This window comes from Gadus macrocephalus, chromosome 1 (assembly GCF_031168955.1).
Source record: "Gadus macrocephalus chromosome 1, ASM3116895v1".
Taxonomy (NCBI): domain Eukaryota; kingdom Metazoa; phylum Chordata; class Actinopteri; order Gadiformes; family Gadidae; genus Gadus; species Gadus macrocephalus.
Genome location: NC_082382.1, coordinates 25590314 through 25614313, shown reverse-complemented (window position 1 = coordinate 25614313; position 24000 = coordinate 25590314). Strand labels below are relative to the sequence as shown.

The following is a 24000-nucleotide window of genomic DNA, read 5'->3' as shown; positions in this document are numbered from 1 at the left end:
TGTGCGTACAGGCTCACCGAGATGGAGATCTTATACAAAAAGGAGAAGGAGGAAGCAGACCAGCTCCTGGAACAACAGAGACTGGTGAGTTCTTCAGATTTTCTCCATTTCCACTGGAATTGGATCAAACCAATTGGCGAGCTTCACGCAGCCCAAAGTGGCCCAAAGCCATGAATGAATTTGAGGCTCGCCCGTAAGAGTTGGTTTGATCGAAGCCCGGAAGTGTTATGAGTTGCTAGTTCACATATGTTTCTGGATCAAACTGAATCATGTGATATATTTTGTTACGGTACTGGATGTTTTTTTGTTTTCATTGGGTGAGCTTCCAACTGACGGCTCGTGGTTTGTTTTCATGGGGGATAGAAGTACTAGCTCTGTTGAAGTCTGGCCAGTACTAATCTTCACTCTGAGCTTTTGACACTTTGAGTTTCTGTTATGTTTGTGAATCACACTTTGGCTCCTAGCGCATGTCTGCTCTTCTTGCATGGAAGTTGATTTACTACTTCTGGTATCTGGTTTGAAATGTGTGTTTTGAGCTTTTACCTTCTACTTGAAACATGACGTTTGACTGGTTTTCTGTAGCATTTTTGATTAAGAGTCTTATTAGACTTCAAAGCTTTTTCCCCTTCTCTAAATCCCTGTTTTATTAATTTTTCGTGTCTTCTAGTTTTGAACCGAATCGTGCAAAACAGTGGCGTTTTGAAACAAATTTACATTGAGAAAATTGTAAGACGCAGTTGAGAACCAATTCACAAAGTCAAAGAACAAACAAGTGTTTCCACGATGTGCTGCTTTGCATGGTTCCCGTTAATAGCATGTTCTCTTAGTGTTGAGGTCGGTTCCTCGCGGTTGGGCTGAGCTAGCCGCGAGGTTTCCGACGGTTTCCCCGGAATAGATTCCCTCCTCCTAGTTTTCCTCTGTGATTACCTTAAGTTACCTCCTCCTCCTCAATGCAGTTGCTGCTATGTCCAATGCATTGTGATTTAACCACAGCCTGCTGTCGTGGCTCGGTTCAGATTAGCAACAATGTGGTTTCTCATTGACTTCTTTGTCTGCGTAGGCTGCGCTAGCCGGTGTCTGGTGTAGCACACTGAAGGCTCTTACCGCTGTTCGAAATCAATGCACAATCACAGACCTCTCTCGTACCTCCACTGGTTTCTTATCACCATTCCCAACCACAAAGGGGTTAGGGTTCAAACCACCATACAGTGTTCCCCCTCCCAACGACAGCTTGGTTGTCAACACTTCGACCCGTCTGTCGCGACTTGTTGTGATCTGTAATGTCCTTCGTCTACCGGGGAAAATGAGAAACTGCATTTCCTTCTGACTAACATCTTCCTCATAGTGGATTAACACTTAACTTCACTCTGCCTGTCCTCGCTCTCTCTCTCTCTGCCGGCTTTCCAATAAAACTACAAGACCTTCTAACTCTCGGCTACTAAAGTACTAAAGACACTCACATCTCCTGGACTTCAGACGGGGAGGGCTCTGAAACCTATCTCCCATGTCGCATGCCTTTGTAACATGGTTGGGATCCAACTGCCAATAAATACCACAATTTACAAATTTTGAAGAGGAATATCAGAAAGCAAATTCAGAAGCGCTCTAAACAACATCTTTCCTCTATGCTATATTTTTTCTAATCATAATAGTCATGCTTTACCTTTTTACTTTTAATATCAATGTGCAACATTGGGAACCATATTGGCCTATTTAATAAATATAAATACTTGATATTATATGCATTCGTAATAGGTTTCATAGGAATACAGTCCATCTCAATCACAGTTCACTTCATTTCGACAAATGTTAAGAAAACATGAAAAGAAAGTCAATGAAAGCCACAGTCTATTTTTAAGTTGTTCCGAAACAGACTTTTGTTTTGATTGAATCCTGGACGTATCGTCAGGTGTTATTAATGCATGTTGTCATACATCTTGTAGAATGACGATGTATGCACTACTTCCATCTATTTTTTGCAGATATTAAAACGGTCAGATCTTAATCACTCAATGGCTCTTTATGTCGAAGCTAAGTTGACCAAGGCGTTTACCAATGATAAGAGTTCCCATGTTGCATATTTATTCCTTTATTTAAAAAGCCATCCTTTTCTCCTTGATTTCCCCATTTTAATTTCTCCATCTTGTTGGGAACCATTTTGGTTTTGTTTCCCTTTTTTTTTTTTTTTTTTTTTTTTGTTCTTCCTCAAGGACGGAGACTCAGATAGTGGGGATGACTCAGATAAGAGGTCTTGTGAAGAGAGCTGGAGGCTGATCACCTCCCTGAGGGAGAAGCTACCCCCCAGTAAACTCCGGACCATAGTGCGCAAGTGCGGCCTCCCCAGCAGCGGCAAGCGGCGGGAGGCGGTGAAGATGTACCAGGTCCCCCAGCGCCGCCGCATCACCAAGGACGCCAAGTGGGTGACCATCTCGGACCTGAAGATCCAGGCGGTCAAGGAGATCTGCTACGAGGTGGCGCTGAACGACTTCCGCCACTCGCGGCAGGAGATCGAGGCGCTGGCCATCGTGAAGATGAAGGAGCTGTGCGAGAGCTACGTGAAGAAGGACCCCAACGAGCGCGACTCGTGGCGGGCCGTGGCGCGCGACGTCTGGGACACGGTGGGCGTGGGCGACGAGCGCATCGAGGACGTCCTGGCCCTCACCAACGGGTCCCGGGGCGGCGGCGGCGGCGGCGTGGGCGTGGTGGTCATGGACGAGCTGAAGGTGCACATCGACAAGCTGGAGGACATCCTGCAGGAGGTGAAGCTGCAGAACAACATGAAGGACGAGGAGATCCGCACGCTCAGGAACAAGATGGTGAAGATGGAGAAGGTGCTGCCGCTCATCGCTGCCGACGCTCCGGACAAGACGGTGGCGGCCGCCGGCGAGGCCACGCCCCCCCGCCCGGCCAGGACGCCCAGTCCCAGAGAGGGCCTGCCCCCCCACCTGGCCAGGACCCCCAGTCCCAGAGAGGGCCGGCCGCCGCCCCCCGACGGCGCCCTGGACGACCGGGAGCCGGGCGTGGGCGAGGGCGCCGGGGACGACTCCCCGCTGCGGCGCGGCCACATGCGCTGGATGAGGCAGGAGCAGGTGCGCCTGAAGGGCCTCCAGCAGCAGGAGATCTCCAAGCAGCTGCGGCGCCACAGCGGGCCGCACCGCTTCATCCCCCCCGAGGACCGCAAGCTGCGCTTCCCCTTCCGGAGCAACCCCACCCACCGCAACTCCTGGAGCCCCGGGACGCACATCATCATCACGGACCAGCAGGTCATCGAGCTGAAGGTCCCCAAGGAGGCGCTGGAGGAGGAGGAGGGCCAGGGCCCGCCGGAGATCGGGCTGGTGTCTAAGGAGCTGCTGGGCCCCGCCCTCGTTCCCCTGGGGCCGCGGCCCCCCAGCCCCTCGGTCCGCCGCAGGAGCGGAGAAGACCAGGACCAGGGGCCGGGCCAGGGCCAGGGCCAGGGCCAGGGGCCGGGCCAGGGCCAGGGCCAGGGCCAGGGCCAGGGCCAGGGGCCGGGCCAGGGCCAGGGGCCGGGCCAGGGTCCGCGGCAGAATCACAGGAACAGCAACAACAACAACCATCCACAGCAATACCACCAGCAGCACCACCAGCAACACCATCAGCACCAGCCCCACCAACAACACCCCCACCACCAGCACCCCCACCACCAGCACCCCCACCACCAGCCCCCCCACCACCAGCCGCCACTCCAGCAGCAGCAGCCCTACGAACGCGCCCGCAGCAACTCCTTCAACCACCGCCAGCGGCCGACCGCCGCCCAGGAGAACCTGAGGCCCTACGAGGCCAACAAGAGGCACTCCCAGGGCTTCTACAAGCCCCGGTCCTACCACAGCCAGGGGCCCCAGGCCCCCCCCCAGCCTCAGCCCTGCTACTACAGCGCCATGCCCTACCCCGACCACAACTCCAACAGCTACCAGCCGTACCGGCACGGGGACCCGGCCAGCCATCCAGCCAGCTTCCAGGCCCCCCCCAGGATGCGCCGACAAATGTCCGCCCCCAACTTGAAAGCCGGTCGGGAGACGACGGTTTGAGGAGAGAGTGGACGGGCGGGGGCGGGGGGGTGGGGGGGTTGGTGACTTTAGAAAGTGCTTCAGGTTTACTTTATGGTCGACGAACGCATTTCAGATCACAACAAGGCCACAATCAATCGAGTTGAACTGCGACCCCCCCCCCCCCCTCCCCCCCCCAGGCCCATGAACTTGTTGGTCGAGTTCAGCGTGTTTGAAGTAGACGTGTCCCATCGCCGTCTGTCTCTGTACGAGCTGGCCTGCGCTGTGATCAGTGTTGGGAGAGCAGTCGTAAGGAAGTGAAGCCAACAGGTGATGGCTGAGGGAGGTCAGGCCTGTTCTCTATTTTAAAGTTTTATTCTTAGGATTACGTGTGATTTTCATCAATCATGCATTCATTTGTTTGCCAAATCTCCTCACGGTTGTATTTCTAAGTTTACATTTGTTGCCATATTAGTATTGATTGACTCATGTTTTCATCACCATCGTGTACTCGTTTTAATGGCCAATCATCCTCATCGTTTTATAATCGGCCAGAGAAAGGAAATCAACGTTGTGTTTTAAACTATGCTAAATGTACTTGCGCATACATACCTATAACACATTTCAACCCTATCACATCGCCTTTAGTATAATCATATTTTTTTGTAATGGATATGACTTTTTTTTTAAAGAGATTCCTTTCTTTATTTTATGTACCATGCAATCAAATGTTGATTTGATATTAACATTTTATGTCCAGCATCAATAATCATTGCCCCATTCGGACCATGTGGTTGAAAATGATAGAATTACTGGTGCATTATGCTACTGCCTTTAACTGACAACTCAAATTATTGTACGAGAATAGTTTCTTTTTTCAAAAGTGCCTTTTTATTCAGCTCCAGTATTGCACCGGTTCGAATTTCAGACTCACTCAAATTTCCCTTTTTTATTTGTTGAAATGTTTGCTTATTCTTTTCTTGTTGACATCTGGAAAGCAAAGAAGCAATCTTGTCATACAGCAGTTAACCTTTCCATCATTACACTGCAAATATGCATTTTTAGATATTATTTTAATTATTATAATATATATATACACGTATGTTATTTAATGGAAGCTCCATTAGTTTATCAGATGCTTGACTGCCAGACTAATAATTTGCACTTTCTCAAATTGAGGATAAGCTATACGGTGGAGTCAATTACTGAATGAATAGTCCAATGTTGTAATTAACTAAATATAACAGAAGGCTTAGGTGTACTTTAAGAAGGGGTTTTACATTGCCTGCTACTATCGTTGAGACTGTATTACCATCTGAAATCGTTTCAGCTATATCAAACTCAATGCTGTATTTTCTTATATCATGGACCTTGGAACACTAATAAGAAACTTTCTAATTTAGTTTAGCTTTCAATTCAAAGTGGCTTAATCAATTATTTTTCCTTTGACAGACACAGACCAAAACAATTGGCAGAAAATCCCACCATTGAATTTTATTTGTGATGGCCACCACATCATGGATTGGGCTTTGGTTACTGTTTAATCTGATTTAAGATAAATTAGCATTTGCTTTTGTGGTCATGTGAATAGCTTGGTCCAAATGGATCTCCCACTGGGGGTTGTCATGGCTCCAAAAGATTTTCCTAAAAATGTTCGCTGAAAGACGGCATGCCTCAACAACGTAGAATGTCTTTGCATGCTGCAGTCCCATGTTAGCCACAACACCATCAGAGAGGTCTGTGTGACAGGAGTCGTCTGATGGGTGCTCCCACGTCCAGCGCTGTGTTCAGCCTTTCTCCTTCATGACGACGCTGTGCAGAGGAAGTGCTTCAGACTGAGCTGCTAGCCAATCGTCAGTCTGCTGCTCGCTGTGCTGCTTCCTTTGCTTTAAATGAATTCAGTGTTCACCACACAGTTCCTTGCAAGTTGACCTTCAAACTGTTCCGGTTGAAAGCAGAATAGGCGCTATAACGCGACTTGTCAGATCTTTTTTTCGAGGGCTATCGAGAACGAAAGAATGAAAATGACCTTGGGTCTCGTAACGGTTAATAACATTTATTTTATTTGACATGTTCCGACAGTCAGGACATACTCTACCTTTAATACGTCGTAACATAAACCAAATGTTAGAATGATTCGCTGCGCTACCCTCGTATCCACTCCTATTGGCCTTGATGTGTTATTATTATTATTTCTTCACGACTATCACTGCATGGCTTTGCATATACACATGTTCATACATTAATATAATATTTCTATGGTTCATCCTCCGATAAGTGCTCCGTTAAAGACTGTTGTTCACCTGGTCGTAGCGGTGCCTGGCTGCACCTCGGCCCAGATCGTTAGCTTAAAGGTGGCAAACAAATCAAACAGGAAATGGGCAATTTACAGTGCACTACTATTTGAAAATATTCATTATATATATATATATATCTATAAAGATATACGATTAAATATACATTTATATTAATAAATAAATACATATATTTATATATTAATAAATGAATATGTATATATTTATCTATTAATAAATACATATATATATTTATATATTAATAAATAAATAAATATATTAATGCATATATATATATGTATATTTTAATAAACAAATATAAATATATATGTATGTTATTTATATATATACACTGTATACATATAATTTTAGTCTTGGTCCGAATTGTCTGTTGAATGATTTATGCCTACTGTGTGAGTGTTGTATTGAAGGGCCTCACTGACTGTGACGCTCTTCGAATCAAGCAAACCTGTGTGACACACATATTGTTGCCGAGCAAAAAAAAAAGATGAAAAGGAGAATATATTAAGATCTCTGTGTTGCTGGAGGTTTATTTTTCAAAGTGTAACTGAAATAAAATGACTTGTTTCAAATGCAGATATTTATAATATGGCTTGTTTCATTTCACTCTTTTAGTTTTGTTCGTTTGTAATCTCTACAGTAATCGCTAAATTGAAGAAAAGTCAGTAACTTGAGTAAGACTTAACCACCTTTCATGCTTTTCATACAGTGTCTATTAAAGTAAACGCTGTATGTATGAGTTGTAACAGTTAAAATGGTATCCACAATATGAATGTTGATTCAATAGGCCGACCCCAATCACATTCCATCACTAAATCAGACCGATTGTTTCCATTGCAGCCCCACAGAATATAAACGGGGTTAACCTGAGGGTCATGGTCATCTCTAGGGTCAGGCCATTCTTCTTAAATTCCTCCTCAGTCTGTGTTATCTGTACCATACCCACCAGCACATAACGGTTGACCAGGAGCGCCTCAGAAACCAGGTCACTGCCGAGCTACAGTGGAAGAAAAGCCTTTTGTGGCGTCTGCTCCCCCTTCCCTTCACGCTGCGTGTTTTGTTGGTCGGGCCGTGCTGCTGCGAGGGAGGAGGCTCACGGTCTCTGAAAGCCTCCATTGTCTCCCAGAGAAGATGTGGAAAACAGGATGAGGTCATCAGGAGCAGGGTGCTGGCAGCCCGCCGTCGGATACACAGCACTCAGCCTCCGTTGCCATGGCGCTCTGCTCTACGGCTCCTCGCTCCCTTCCGCTTCCTCCTCACTTCCCTCCCTTGTTCCTCCTCTCTCTGCTCTTGCATCCCTCTCCTCTCTCCCCTTTCCTCCCTCATTTCTCTCCCTTCATTTCTACTCATCTCTCTCTCCCCTCTCTCCTTTTTGTCATCCCTCTCTTCCGTCTTTCTCCCTCTCTCGCTCTCTCTCTCTCTCCCTCTCCCCCCCATTTCTCTCTCCCTCCCCCCCTCTCTCTCTCCCTCTCTCTCTCCCTCTCTCCCTCTCTCCCTCTCTCTCTCCCTCTCTCCCTCTCTCTCTATACTGAACTGGTGTGCCGTGTTGATGTGGTCGTCTCCAGTCTGTGTCAGCAGTAACATCCCTTAATGTATCTCAATGCTCTCAGCCCTCTCTTTGTTTAGCTTAAGCACTGCCTTAGGTAAACCCACTTTTCTTTTTTTAACTGTTAGGGTTAGTAGTTTGTTCTTTCCACATTGTCTAACATTTGAACTGGCACACTAATTGGTGTTTTCATTGTTGTACCTAATATTGTCTGTGTGAATATAGAAAATGGCAAATTAGATATCAAGAACTAACTAGCATCCACATGTAACCGTTATGAAAGTGTGTTAAAGATGGTAATGAAATAATTCTGTGTTTAAAAGGTTTTCTTTAAATGTTTTATTCTTTGTTGCAGGAAATATAAAATGTGATAATGAGATATATATATTTAATATTATATATATATATATAATCTTTTAATGTCAAACAGTGTATACCATTTCATATACCAATTTCTGAATATAGCCTGAACAGTTCATAATCATAATCTGTTAATTTGCGATGCAGAAAGACGGAGAATGCCTCAGAAGGGATGAAAGCGCGTGCGGCTGGCGGCCGTCTGCCAGCGCTCTGATCACCGGTTGACTCTGTGATGCCCGTCTGCCTCCAGGTGTATGAGAGCAAACTGCAGGAGCTGCAGAAGCAGGTGGAGACGCGCTCCCTGGCGGCCGAGACCCCCGACGAAGAGGAGGAGGAGGAGGAAGAGGAGGAGGAGGAAGGTGTGTGCGCGTCACGACATGTACAGACGCACTGAATCACACGTTGTTTACTGTCACCACGGACCATAACTGTGTATCTCTCACGTGTATACCTTTTTTTTTTCCTCTCGGTCATTTTCTACACAGAGCCTAAGCTGTTAGGATGTGCGTATTCCAATTATCGCATTTCATGAGCATCACACTGAATTCATAATCACACAAGCGCTACGTCGTCACTGCACTAATTACAAGCCAAGGCAACGAAATCATCTAATCAACCACTTCAATCAAATCACAACGTAAACACACCATACTACTAATGCAGAACTAAACCTGAGTGTGAAGTTAAGACCAGCATGGGGGCTCTCGCCTTTCAGTTCTACTGACTAGTAACATGTTATTCTGATTGGCCTACGCCTTATCTAGTGATAACAGAGATGTCTCTCCCCATCGTCTGCACTGAATGTCAGACGGACGACTCCCTTCGCCCTCTGATGGGCGCTGCCGTCGGTGTGTTGCCGTGGTTACTGCGTATTAACCCCTCCCCCCCCCCCCCCAGTGCCGTGGACCCAGCATGAGTTTGACCTGGCCCAGTGGGGCTTCAGGAAGTGGAGGTACCACCAGTTCACCTCTCTGCGGGACCAGCTGTGGGGCAACGCCGTGTACCTGAAGGAGGCCAACGCCATCAGCGTGGAGCTCAAGAAGAAGGTAACGATGGACGATGGATCGGTTTGTACAGCGCCTTCCTTAGTGCTCAGACGCTTCGCAAAAAGGAAAGCATGCAGACAGTACAGACACTCAAACAAAAGGCGATTAAATATCACCACAACAATAGACCACACATTAAGAGAGAGGGGGGAAGATGGTGGAGGAGGATTTGACAGATGTTGAAGATGTTGATGTTAAGTAGACTTTTGAACGAATGGAGTGAATCAGAGTTTGGGATGGCCAGAGGGTGGTCTTCCTTCAGCCCTCCGTCCCCCTCTGGGGGACGGAGGGCTGAAGGAAGACCACCCTCCTCCCAGAAGGGGACTGACGTTTATCATGTTTTCAAAATCCAATAATATGTACTGTATACCTTTTTATAAATACAAAGTAAATATGATTTTAAAGTAATCTACCCGTTGACATGTGCACGTGTTAAACTTTATTATGCACTCATTGGTTTGAATATATTCTTTAAATGAACCATTTAATTGAATCACTGCGTTGATCATTTGTATGATCAACGCAGTGAATTCGACGTAGTTCAAGCTCACAACCACAAAGTTCCCATCCATATCAAGAACGGTACGATCGGGTGTATGTTTGACCTCGGGTACATGTCTCCATCGTTCCACAGCAACCCCACATCTCGATCACTGTAGTGGTGGGGGTGGTGGTTGGGAGGAGGTGGTGGTGGTGGTGGTGGTGGTGGTGGTGGGAGGAGTTGGAGGTGTTGGTGGTGTTCGCTTTAACAGTAAACCACGATGCCCATCTGGTCTCCTGATCAAGCTCCTCTTTTAGTGGTTGTGAGCGTTGCGTCATAGCGTCACCATGGAGCCGGCCCGTAGATCAAGATATTCTATTACCGTGCTAATTGATTGCTTCGTCTGCGTGGGTCTGCTTCTCCTACGCACGTATGAGTCGCCATGTTTAGATTCCATCCTTCTAAAATGAGAGGGAGAATTCTGTCGATTTATGGTCCCACCTACAGATCAATACCGTCAGTGTTCTAAACCAGAGGCTTGTCCTCACCGGCCTCTGGTTTACGACAGTAGCGCTTTGGTTTTGTAGTTTGGACAATAAATCTACAAATTTCTATAAACAAAATTGTTGCTTTAGCAAAACAAACCGTTTTGTAGCTGGATCCTCTTCCTCCTCCTCCTCCTCCTCCTCCTCCTCGTTCTCCAGCCTGGGGTCTCTACGTCTGTGATTGATGTTCCTATTACAGCCGTGTCGACCGGTCGCCCGGGGGTGATGGATACGGGGGACTCGTGATCCGTCACCGCTCTCTGACCCCGCCCTCCGCGGTGTCCGTTGGTTCATCCTCCGTCTGTTTAGTCTTGACTGGTTTGGGATTTATCTCCTGGTGTGGAAGGACACGCCGACGGGGAACGCCGTGAACCGGTGGAGGTGCAGATTAGTGTGACCTTCGACCTCCAGGGTCGTCCCTAGGGGGTAAAGAGGGGGGGGGGGGAAGGGCTGGAGGCCGTAACCTCTGCTCTCCGCTGGCCGATTAGCTCATCACATGTTACTGTGTCTCCACCCCCCCCACCACCACCTCCTACCCTGCCTCCACCCTCCCACCTCCACCCCCCCACCACCACCTCCTACCCTGCCTCCACCCTCCCACCTCCACCCACCCTTCCTTCTCACCCCCTTCCCCACCCTCCCCTTAACCTTACCTACCTTAACCTTAACCTTACCCAGCCTCACCTTAACCTTACCTACCCTCCCCTTAACCTTACCCACCCTCCCCTTAACCTTACCTACCTTAACCTTAACCTTACCCAGCCTCACCTTAACCTTACCTACCCTCCCCTTAACCTTACCCACCCTCCCCTTAACCTTACCTACCTTAACCTTAACCTTACCTACCCTCACCTTAACCTTACCGTACCTTACTTTAACCTTACCTACCCTAACCTCCCCCCCCCCCCCCCCCCCCCCAGGTCCAGTTCCAGTTCGTGCTGCTGACGGACACCCTGTACTCCCCTGCCCCCCCCCAGGTCCAGTTCCAGTTCGTGCTGCTGACGGACACCCTGTACTCCCCCCTGCCCCCCCCCAGGTCCAGTTCCAGTTCGTGCTGCTGACGGACACCCTGTACTCCCCCCTGCCCCCCCCCCAGGTCCAGTTCCAGTTCGTGCTGCTGACGGACACCCTGTACTCCCCGCTGCCCCCCGAGCTGGTGGCCCCGGAGCCCCAGAAGGACCGCGACGCGCGCGCCTTCCCCCGCACCGTGGTGGCCGTCGAGGTGCAGGACCTCAAGAACGGGGCCACCCACTACTGGTCCCTGGAGAAGCTCAAGTAAGGAAGGGACCCCCATGAAGGGACCCCCCATGAGGGGACCCCCATGAAGGGACCCCCCATGAAGGGACCCCATGAAGGGACCCCCCATGAAGGGACCCCCCATGAAGGGACCCCCATGAAGGGACCCCCCATGAAGGGAGCCCCCAGGAAGGGACCCCCATGAAGGGACCCCCCATGAAGGGACCCCCATGAAGGGAGCCCCCATGAAGGGAGCCCCCATGAAGGGACCCCCCATGAAGGGACCCCCATGAAGGGACCCCCCATGAAGGGAGCCCCCAGGAAGGGAGCCCCATGAAGGGAGCCCCCATGAAGGGACCCCCATGAAGGGACCCCCCATGAAGGGACCCCTCATGAAGGGACCCCCCCAGTGAAGGGACCCCCATGAAGGGACCCCCCCATGAAGGGACCCCCCATGAAGGGACCCCCCATGAAGGGTGCCCCCAGGGGAAGGGTGGCCCCCATGAAGGGACCCCCCATGAAGGGACCCCCCCAGTGAAGGGACCCCCATGAAGGGAGCCCCCCAGTGAAGGGACCCCCATGAAGGGACCCCCATGAAGGGAGCCCCTCAGTGAAGGGAGCCCCATGAAGGGACCCCCATGAAGGGAGCCCCCCATGAAGGGAGCCCCCCAGTGAAGGGACCCCCATGAAGGGAGCCCCCCAGTGAAGGGAGCCCCCCCCCCATAAAGGGGCAACGGGATCACCTCCTAAATACCATCCCGGCTAAATGTAATTTATAAAGTGTGATGATGATGATGATGATGATGGTGATTGTGAAGATGACGACGATATTGAGGATGATGTTGGTGGTGGTGATGATGATGATGGTGAAGATGGTGAAGATGAACGTCAGTAATATCTTTCCGGCTCCTTCAGGCAGCGGCTGGAGCAGATGAGGGAGATGTACGACCGGGCTGGAGAGATGGCCTCGTCCAATCAGGAGGACTGTGAGGGCACGATGACAGGAAACGACCCCTTCTACGACCGCTTCCATTGGTTCAAGCTCGTGGGGAGGTATGTACCACACACAGGAAGTAGTATACATACACCTCATGTACCTCAGGAAGTAGTATACATACACCTCATGTACCACAGGAAGTAGTATACAAACACCTCATGTACCACAGGAAGTAGTATACATACACCTCATATACTACAGGAAGTAGTATACATACACCTCATGTACCACAGGAAGTAGTATACATACACCTCATGTACCACAGGAAGTAGTATACAAACACCTCATGTACCACAGGAAGTAGTATACATACACCTCATGTACCACAGGAAGTAGTATACATACACCTCATGTACCACAGGAAGTAGTATACATACACCTCATGTACCACAGGAAGTAGTATAAATGCTCCTCATGTACCAGGGACAGCTGTGGACGTCAGGGTATAGGACTTGTCTTTTAGAGACTAAGTACATACTGTGTATGGTAATGCAGTACATACTGTGTACGGTAATGCAGTACATACTGTGTACGGTAATGCAGTACATACTGTGTACGGTAATGCAGTACATACTGTGTACGGTAATGCAGTACATACTGTGTATGGTAATGATTTCTGCTGTGTGTTGTCTTGAAACTGTCTGATGGCGTCCATTTGCATGATTAATTTGTTTTGGTTGAATAATGTTCTGTTAAAAACCCACTTTATTTTTTGTGCTGTTTTTATTTTTTAAGTTCATCGGGCGTCTGTGCTGCCCACTTGTTTTTATTTTTTAAGTTCATCGTCTGTGCTGCCCACTTGTTTTTATTTTGCATTCATTTTGTGTTTTTTTACTTTGTTAAATCCTTTTATTTTCATTTCATTTTTTTATTTTATTTGAGTTGATTTGTAACCATCCTGGAATTAGTTTCTCCACATTCTGTCGATGTTGTGACTGTCAGCCACTCTCATTCCTATTTAGGTTTTTATTTCCTTTGTAACTCGCGTTCAGCCTCATTCTGTCTGTCACTTCACACTAAAGCATATCTGACTGTTTGGATCAGCCTGTATGTTCCATAACCAGACGGCCGATGAGGCTTTGAGGCACTTTACCCGGGGGGGGGGGGGGGGGGGGTACCATGAGGGTACCATGACCCCCCCCCCCCCCCTGTGCTGCCTGCGCCGCTGAGCCCCACTGATGTCTCTGCCTCTTGTCCCCTGTCTTCATCTACATGAAACATTTCTGCCCCGCCCGGCGTATGAACGCCCCCCCCATCCTCCCTCCCCCCCCTCATCCTTCCCCCCCCCCCCCATCCTCCCTCCCCCCCCCATCCTCCCTCCCCCCCCTCATCCTTCCCCCCCCCCCCCCATCCTCCCTCCCCCCCCCCATCCTCCCTCCTCCCCCCCCCCATCCTCCCTCCCCCCCCCCCATCCTCCCTCCCCCCCCCCATCCTCCCCCCCCCCTCATCCTTCCCCCCCCCCATCCTCCCTCCCCCCCCATCCTCCCTCCCCCCCCCCTCCCCCCCCCATCCTCCCTCCCCCCCCATCCTCCCTCCCCCCCCCCTCCCCCCCCATCCTCCCTCCCCCCCCCCATCCTCCCTCCCCCCCCCCCCATCCCCCCTCCCCCCCATCCTCCCTCATCCCCCCCCCCCTCCCCCCATCCTCCCTCATCCCCCCACCCCCCCCTCCCCCCCATCCTCCCTCATCCCCCCCCCTCCCCCCATCCCCCCCCCCCATCCTCCCTCATCCCCCCACCCCCCCCTCCCCCCATCCTCCCTCATCCCCCCCCCCTCCCCCCATCCCCCCCCCCCATCCTCCCTCCCCCCCCATCCTCCCTCATCCCCCCATCCTTCCCCCCCATCCTCCCTCCCCCCCCATCCCCCCTCCCCCCCCCGTCCATCCTCCCCCCCCCCTCTTTCTCGTGTTCCCTCGCTGTCCAATTGACCAACCCCCCCCCCACCCCCTCCCTCCCGCCCTCGCCCTTTGCCCCCCCCCCCCCCAGCGCCCCCATCTTCCAAGGCTGCGTCAACGAGCGCCTGGTGGACCGCACCCCCTCCCCCACCCTCTCCACCACCGACTCGGAGATCACGGAGATGGCGGACGAGCGGCACAGCGAGATGTCGGACCTGCTGGACGACGAGGCCTTCGTGGACGACGCCAGCTCGGACGCCGGCACGGAGGAGGAGGGCTCGGACCTGTTCAGTGACGGCCAGGACCCCTTCTACGACCGCTCCCCCTGGTTCAGCCTGGTGGGAAGGTGGGTGGGCCGGCCGCCCGCATCCACCCCCTGGTCCTGGTCCTGGTCCCTGGGTCCTGGTCCTGGTCCCTGGGTCCTGGTCCCTGGTCCCTGGGTCCTGGTCCCTGGGTCCTTGGTCCCAGGGACCTGGGTCCCTGGGTCCCTGGGTCCTTGGTCCTTGGTCCCTGGGTCCTTGGTCCCTGGGTCCTTGGGCCCTGGGTCCCTGGGTCCTTGGTCCCTGGGTCCTTGGGCCCTGGTCCTGGTCCTTGGTCCCTGGTTCCTTGGTCCCTGGGTCCTTTGTCCTTGGTCCTGGTCCTTGGTCCCTGGTTCCTTGGTCCCTGGGTCCTTGGTCCTTGGTCCCTGGGTCCTTGGTCCCTTGGTCCTTGGTCCCCTGGATCCTTGTTACCTTGCTCCCTTGGTTCCCTGGTTCCTTATTTCCTTGTTACCTTGGTCCCCTGGGTCCTTGACCCAGGGGACCAAGGACCACCGACTTGGTCCCTTGGTTCCTTGGTCCCTGGTCCCTTGGTTCCTTGGTCCCTCAGTTCCTTGGTCCCTTGGTTCCTTGGTCCCTTGTTTCCTTGGTTCCTTGACCCAAAGACGCTTACAGTGACGGGGGGACCTAACTCACCACCTCCTTCACTCACTCATTCGTTAGTGACCCCGAGGAGGGCTGGTTACACTTCGACCCCCGTTCCAGAGTGGTTTGGTCCAACGCGGTGTTCATATCTAACAAAGGAACACCTGGTTACATAATATGAGACACCACCAAAAACATTCAGTCTGAAGTGCGTCATAAGATAAAATAATATTTATTACACGATTAGAGCAGAATTCAAAACCCGAAAACTCATAGAAAACATCGACAAGAACGTTGGTGAACGCGGTCTGATGGTGAACACGGTCAGCCGTCTCCACGAGGCTGCTGCCCCCGCTATTGTGAACTGCGTTTCATTTCGAATCCGTTCCCAGGAAATTGAATAGCCGCCCCCCCCCCCCCCCCCCCCCCCCCCCCCCCCCCCCCCCCCCCCCCTGCACTAACGTCGTCTGTCTGCTCTAGAGGCTACGGCTCATCTCATCAGCAGTAGTGTGCTACCTATTGATTTATTGTATCATTTTTGTTGATGTCATTTGATTCCTTTGTCGTTTGTTCCTTGTGGATTCATTACGTTTTTTATGCCTTTTCTTTACCTTTGTGTTTTAATACTGTACTAATATTGAGTGTGTGCGTGTGTGTGTGTGCGTGTGTGTGTGGGTGTGGGTGTGTATCGTTAGCAGATACAGTTCGATCCATTGCCACATAGCCGTGTTGGTCGGCTCTGGGCGGGAGGATTAGTAATATCCAGCATTAGCAACACCTCCTCTGTGGTCCTTTGGCCCTGAGTGGTGAGTGTCGCAGCGCTGTGAGATACTACAGCACTGCAGCCCCGGGAGGGAGATCAATGCTAGCTGGGGAGCCAACGCTGCCTACGTCAGCATGACTGTCTGGAGAGCGGTATCCATCTTCTATCTTGGCTGGAGTTGGGTTCCCCTGCAGAGATGAGAGCAGGAAAGAGGAGAGGGGAGGAGGAGGAGAGGGGAGGAGGAGAGGGGAGGAGGAGGGGGGAGGAGGAGGGGAGAGATAGACTGAAATGAATACAGAAGGACAGCAGGGAACATAGCCAATCAACTCTCAGAGAAGAACCAGTCTGTGTGTGTGTGTGTGTGTGTGTGTGTGTGTGTGTGTGTGTGTGTGTGTGCGTGTGTGCGTGTGTGCGTGTGTGCGTGTGTGCGTGTGTGCGTGTGTGCGTGTGTGTGTGTGTGTGTGTGTGTGTGTGTGTGTGTGTGTGTGTCTGAGGCTAACACTGCAGTACCTGTCAGCTAGTCGTGCTATAGCTCCGCTGCCTCCATATTGACCTCCTCCATCGCTCCTGTTGTGATGGCACATGACCGACATGTGTGGATCACATACTGTCGTAGCCCGCCTGTCATTTGATGCATTGTTTGTGTTTTCATTTCTTTCATGTCTTTTTTTTTTTTCTTTTTTTTTTTTGTAGAAAAGGTGTCATCTAACAGTAACACATTGTCTCTACTCGTGCATAACGTGTTGCTTTCCTCAGCCTTCTGGTGACTGCTGTGAATGTTCTGTTCCTCTGCATTATTATGGGATGGTTGAGTCATCACAATGAGTGTTCATCATTGAGACGATTCAACTCAACGTTGTTAAATGGTATTGAAGGCTGCGTCAGATGTCACACGCTGATCAGGCCGATCAGACCCTAGACGTTAAGAGGGGGTCCCCAGCGGGGGTCGTGTCCCACCCTCCAGTCGTACCCACGCTGCCTCTCTCTGCCCCCAGGGCCTTCGTCTACCTGAGCAACCTGCTGTACCCAGTGCCACTGGTGCACCGCGTCGCCATAGTGACGGAGAAGGGCGAGGTGCGCGGCTTCCTGCGGGTGGGGGTCCAGGCCATCGCAGGTGAGCCTCTCTCCAGGGGGTCCCCCGGGGAACCCCAACCCTAACCCTCACCGGGGAGTGTCCTCGGTCACGCTGGTCCCCGGGGAGCGGTCTGACGGCTTCGTTCAGATGATACGACACTCGATAAAATAACAGATCAACCAGTAATATAACATGAACAACTATGAAGGTACAATTTACTATCGCTTCAGATTCATTTAGCGCAGACATTTATCTTGCATTGAATTGTTGACATCTTGAGTCAAGCCCTCAATACCCAATAATACTAGCAATCCATCTCAAAGCCACTGCACCATGGCGGGCTTCACACGTTTTCATCCAATTGAAAAAAACGACATATTGAGTGACTATGATAAAGTGTGAAAGAATTACCAAGACATCCATAACAAATTGCAGGCTTTGCGCTGCAGTCTGTTCTATTAGTCCTTCTGTCCCCCATAAAGCAGGGAGGGTCCAGAGCCCGTATCGTATTAGGGGTGGCAGACAGGCCGACAGACGTCTGCTCCACAGTGGTAGACAGAGGTCTGTCTGTCTGTCTGTGGAGCAGGCGTCTGTCCGCCCCCACAGTGGTAGTGGTTGCGGCTGTGTTCCGTTCGGGGTGAACCCCTCGTCACTCTCCTCTCGGTCTCCCCAGCGGACGAGGAAGCGCCTGACTACGGCTCGGGGGTGAGGCAGTCGGGGACCGCCAAGATCTCCTTCGATGACGAGTACTTCAAAAAGGTGAGCCCCCCCCCCAGTCTGATAAAAGCACCGTTGATTGTTTGAAGTTTTTTTAGAATAAAAATCTAACGGAACAACAAAGATTTGAACTAGCAGGTGTTTTGTTTTTGAGAAATACCTTCGGGAAGCTGCTGCATATCTCATATGTTTCTGTTTCTTTTACTGTCAATCTGTGTCTAATTGAAGCTGATTACTGTCCTGTACTTTGCTGTATTTCCCACGTTTCCTGTCTGGTATTAATAAAACACACCTCCTTATCTTATTGAAGCCATATTCAGACCATAAAGCGCATTCATATCTGTCGTCCACAACTCGTATAAAGAACTATCGCTTTATATACTGTATGTCTTACAACCAACTCTATGCTAACGTCCATGACTATCTTCTCTCTCTCTCTCTCTCTCTCCCTCTCCCTCTCTCTCTCTCTCTCTCTCTCTCCCTCTCCCTCTCTCTCTCTCCCTTCAGATCGACTTCCCCCCCATGGTGATGACCCGCTCTGGCCTCTCCCTGGAGGAGCTGCGTTTCGTGGAGGGTCAGGGTCAGAGTTCAGAGGTCAACACGCCCTCGGAGGAGCTCAACAGGATCAATGATATGGGTATGTCTGAAAGGCCCCTCCCCTCGTCTGAAAGGCCCCTCCCCTCGTCTGAAAGGCCCCTCCCCTCGTCTGAAAGGCCCCTCCCCTCGTCTGAGAGCCCCTCGTCTCGTCTGACGAGCCCCTGCCACATACATTTCGATGTTTGATGCTAATAAGTTGTTTTGCCTTCTTCCCGGCGGGATGGGAACTGTTTTTTATTGAGGACTTGATGTCCTTATCTCAGACGTTGTGCTCCTTTGGTTCATTTGGTGTGAACAAAACGTTCACATCCACAACATGATCCTCTGTCGGAGGGAACCGCTCAGCGACCCCGTGGAGAGCGCTGGTGGTAACGGGGCCGTTGTTGAACCGCTCAGCGACCCCGTGGAGAGCGCTGGTGGTAACGGGGCCGTTGTTGAACCGCTCAGCGACCCCGTGGAGAGCGCTGGTGGTAACGGGGCCGTTGTTGAACCGCTCAGCGACCCCGTGGAGAGCGCTGGTGGTAACGGGGCCGTTGTTGAACCGCTCAGCGACCCCGTGGAGAGCGCTGGTGGTAACGGGGCCGTTGAACCGCTCAGCGACCCCGTGGAGAGCGCTGGTGGTAACGGGGCCGTTGAACCGCTCAGCGACCCCGTGGAGAGCGCTGGTGGTAACGGGGCCGTTGTTGAACCGCTCAGCGACCCCGTGGAGAGCGCTGGTGGTAACGGGGCCGTTGTTGAACCGCTCAGCGACCCCGTGGAGAGCGCTGGTGGTAACGGGGCCGTTGTTGAACTGCTCAGCGACCCCGTGGAGAGCGCTGGTGGTAACGGGGCCGTTGAACCGCTCAGCGACCCCGTGGAGAGCGCTGGTGGTAACGGGGCCGTTGTTGAACCGCTCAGCGACCCCGTGGAGAGCGCTGGTGGTAACGGGGCCGTTGAACCGCTCAGCGACCCCGTGGAGAGCGCTGGTGGTAACGGGGCCGTTGAACCGCTCAGCGACCCCGTGGAGAGCGCTGGTGGTAACGGGGCCGTTGTTGAACCGCTCAGCGACCCCGTGGAGAGCGCTGGTGGTAACGGGGCCGTTGTTGAACCGCTCAGCGACCCCGTGGAGAGCGCTGGTGGTAACGGGGCCGTTGTTGAACCGCTCAGCGACCCCGTGGAGAGCGCTGGTGGTAACGGGGCCGTTGTTGAACCGCTCAGCGACCCCGTGGAGAGCGCTGGTGGTAACGGGGCCGTTGTTGAACCGCTCAGCGACCCCGTGGAGAGCGCTGGTGGTAACGGGGCCGTTGTTGAACCGCTCAGCGACCCCGTGGAGAGCGCTGGTGGTAACGGGGCCGTTGTTGAACCGCTCAGCGACCCCGTGGAGAGCGCTGGTGGTAACGGGGCCGTTGTTGAACCGCTCAGCGACCCCGTGGAGAGCGCTGGTGGTAACGGGGCCGTTGTTGAACCGCTCAGCGACCCCGTGGAGAGCGCTGGTGGTAACGGGGCCGTTGAACCGCTCAGCGACCCCGTGGAGAGCGCTGGTGGTAACGGGGCCGTTGAACCACTCAGCGACCCCGTGGAGAGCGCTGGTGGTAACGGGGCCGTTGTTGAACCGCTCAGCGACCCCGTGGAGAGCGCTGGTGGTAACGGGGCCGTTGAACCGCTCAGCGACCCCGTGGAGAGCGCTGGTGGTAACGGGGCCGTTGTTGAACCGCTCAGCGACCCCGTGGAGAGCGCTGGTGGTAACGGAGCCGTTGTTGAACCGCTCAGTGACCCCGTGGAGAGCGCTGATGGTAACGGGGCCGTTGTTGAACCGCTCAGCGACCCCGTGGAGAGCGCTGGTGGTAAACGTGGGCTGTCGTGGTGCTAGCCCCTGGGGGTAGATCTGGTGTGACAGGCCACATGAGCCATGGTCATAGGTCAGCCTGCTGAGCGTCCTGTGTCCGCAGACCTGAAGCTGAAGGAGGGCGACGGCAAGCTGCTGGAGGGCGGGGAGCTGGCCGGCCAGCTGGAGGTGGGCAGCGTGTTCACCTTCCGCGTCACCGTGCTGCAGGCCAGCGCCATCCTGCCCGAGTACGCTGACATCTTCTGCCAGTTCAAGTGAGTGGCCCCCCGCTGTCTGCTGAGAGCCACGCCTCAACCGGCTGGTTGAGGCGTGGCGGGAAGGCTGATTTTAGTCAACATGAACACACACACACACACAGATACATAAACACACACGCACGTACACACACACACATCTACACATGCACACAAACACACACACATACACATACACGCGCACAAATAGACAGATGGTTCAGTTCTTGCTTTTAGGCATGCAACAATGCGTATAATACTTTACAACACACAACACATGTTGTTATATTAATATGTGGATCATACATTGAATATACCATTTATTATATGTAATGTATAGAATACTGGTAAAACTGGCGGTAAAAACTAGAAATTAGAGAAATGGCGTAAAAGTGAAATAGCTAAAAGCTTGCAGCCGTATACAAACTGTGAAACTTAAGGTTGATATACTTTCATATCTAGGATTAAGCAGTAGGTAAGGTTTAGGTTGAGGTTGTAGACATGGGGAACGATGAGAGAATCTCATAAGAATCAAGTGAATTGATTCAATGTTTAAATGTAAAGATGTAGCTTAATAGAGGTGTGTGTGATGGGGGTTTTAGTGTTCACATGTATCTAGTAATGGCTAGCTTGCTAACAGATGTGGTGTCTCTAGTTTCCTGCACCGTCATGACGAGGCGTTCTCCACCGAGCCACTGAAGAACACGGGGAAAGGAGCTCCACTGGGCTTCTACCACGTCCAGAACGTAAGTGTACATCTATACCCCCCCCCCCTCAACAAACACACACTAACACACACAAACATGCACAAACAGCCACACTCAACAATGTTGCTTTTTGATAAAAATTAAAATGCCAATGTTGTCCTTTTTGGAGCAGATTTCGGTGGAGGTGACAGAGTCGTTCATCGAGTACATCAAGACCAAGCCCATCGTGTTCGAGGTGTTCGGTCACTACCAGCAGCATCCGCTGCACCTGCACGGCACGGAGCTCGTCAGGTACACCTGGGGGGCCGCTGGAGAACCCGTCCTCACCTCTGGGGGGGATTCTGCCGCTCCTTGAACCCTACTCACAACACCGCATCACCAAAGTGATGATTTCATATCTTTGAAAGTATTGAGTTGAAGTGATGAGTGGACTGATCTGTTCCAGGTCTTCTGCCCCCTCCAGGAAGTACTACCCCATCCCAATGCCCCTGTCCAAGCCAGGTGAGGACCCAGCGCCCCTCGCCGCTCCTGTTTCCACCTGTTCTCTCATTTTGAGTTTTGTTCGCATGCTTCATCTTCTCCGCCCATTCTTTTGTTTCTCTTTCACTTCCTGCTTCCGTGGGATTGGCTCTCTTCCTCGTCGCTCCCCCCCGTGATATGAACTCTGTATTATTTCAAACCCTGTGCACCAATACACACCTTCCACCCCGCTCGGCACACCCCATGGTACACCGCGCAGACCACGCGCGTAAGATCGAGCTAGTGCGCTACCTGGTGAGCGGCTACGTGAACGGCCAGGTGCTGGACGCGCTGTCGGAGCACGCTAACGCGCTAGCCTCCACCGCCGTGGCCAGCCTGGAGGACGGCGCCGACCAGCTCTCCCACTTCCCCTTCCTCCCCGTGCCGTGCGGCCCGGCGCTCACCGTGCACCACCGCCCCGGTGGGTACCGTGGCGGGCCTAGCGCCAGAGCTAGCGCTGACGGGCGGTTGTTGTAGCGCATTAGCTCGTTGAGCTAGCCTCGCTCTAGTGCTGCGGCTTCAAGTTGTAGAAGTTTAAAAGGTGGAACAGAGAGACATAGATGGAGACAGAGAGAGGGAGGATATCAAACAGGTTGTGTACCTAGGCAGGCCTTTTTCTAAAGACTGACCCTACAACATTAACATCAATAGTTTGGTTTGGGTACGGTCAGGGTCTGGTTAAACACACCACATGACCGCGGCTGTGTCAATGCCACAGCATGCTGGCTGGCCCAGAGGTTGAAGATAACTGGTGCCATTACCTGGCATTCATTCTACCACATTCATCTCGTGCAAATGATAAATAACACGTAATAATAAGTTGGCACTCGCCTTGCGAATGTCTCTCTTATCTTAAAACATAAACCTGTCCCATGGTATGGCTCAGACGAATCCATTAAACAGCGAGCAATGCAATATCATCGCCATAGCGATCAGCGCATGAAGCAAAGACAGAAAACGAAGGCTCTTGGTCCAGTGAGGCTGCTTCAGAACCCCGTGTGCCTCTCATTCATCCCCCGTTCTGCTGCTGAGGAGGAGGTGTACCAGGGCATGGCCTTAGTGCTGTGGGCCTCGCGGATAAGGCTGGTGTACTGGGCCTTATGCTGGTGTACTGGGCCTTATGCTGGTGTACTGGGCCTTATGCTGGTGTACTGGGCCTTATGCTGGTGTACTGGGCCTTATGCTGGTGTACTGGGCCTTATGCTGGTGTACTGGGCAGCAGAACACACCATCACGGTCCTCTGGGATCAGCAGAGTCTCTGCACCCCTTAATGTTCTGGATGTAGTGAGGGGTCTCCCCTTCCCCGTGCCACTGAGTGCTGTCTTAGGCCTTAGAATGAGTCGATGTTGTGGTTGGTTTTAGAGATCCTTAGAGGAGACTCACCTTCATCTTATTTTCCAAACTTTATCGTACTTTTTACAAATGAAAATGTTAATCCCAAGGATTAACATTTTCCCCCGTTTCATCTACATATCCACCGAGTACATCCTCCTTTCTGTGTAATTGTATGTCAGTACAGTACTGGTATTAAGCGGCTGATGTGGTTTTAATGAGTCTGCTTGTGTCTCAGTGGCCGCCACTAAACTCAACACCATCACCAAGTCCAACCTGGGTCAGTGCGTGAGTCGCTACGACCTGCTGGTCTGGTTCGAGATCAGCGAGCTGGAGCCCACTGGAGAGTACGTCACACACACACACGCACATTCACACACACACACACACACACACACACACACACACGTACACATTCACACACACACACACACACACACACACACACACACGTACACATTCACACACACACACACACACACACACACACACACACACACACACACACACACGTACACATTCACACACACACACACACACACACACACACACACACACACACACACACACACACACACACACACAAGCACATTCACACACACACACACACACACACACACACACACACACACACACACACACGTACACAAACACACACACACACACACACACACACACACACACGTACACATTCACACACACGCGTACACAAACACACATACAGATACACATACACACACACACACACACGTACACATTCACACATACACAAACACACACGCACATACACACACACACACGTACACAAACACACACACACATACAGATACACATACACACACATACACACACACGTACACATTCACACAAACACACACGCACATACACACACACACGTACACATTCAC

General features: G+C 51.8%; 1 protein-coding gene across 1 annotated transcript in view; it reads left to right on the top strand.

Annotated features, from left to right (window-relative positions):
* LOC132463691 (kinesin-like protein KIF1B) overlaps positions 1-24000 on the top strand; it is a 75507-nt gene that overhangs the window by 41042 nt on the left and 10465 nt on the right. Inside the window, 14 exon segments of the mRNA XM_060060001.1 lie at positions 12-84; positions 8476-8584; positions 9123-9271; positions 11394-11572; positions 12449-12586; positions 14513-14767; positions 17082-17200; positions 17835-17920; positions 18386-18515; positions 20404-20554; positions 21189-21279; positions 21413-21531; positions 21686-21741; positions 23331-23540. Of these exon segments, the coding sequence (XP_059915984.1) occupies positions 12-84; positions 8476-8584; positions 9123-9271; positions 11394-11572; positions 12449-12586; positions 14513-14767; positions 17082-17200; positions 17835-17920; positions 18386-18515; positions 20404-20554; positions 21189-21279; positions 21413-21531; positions 21686-21741; positions 23331-23540 (1865 nt within the window).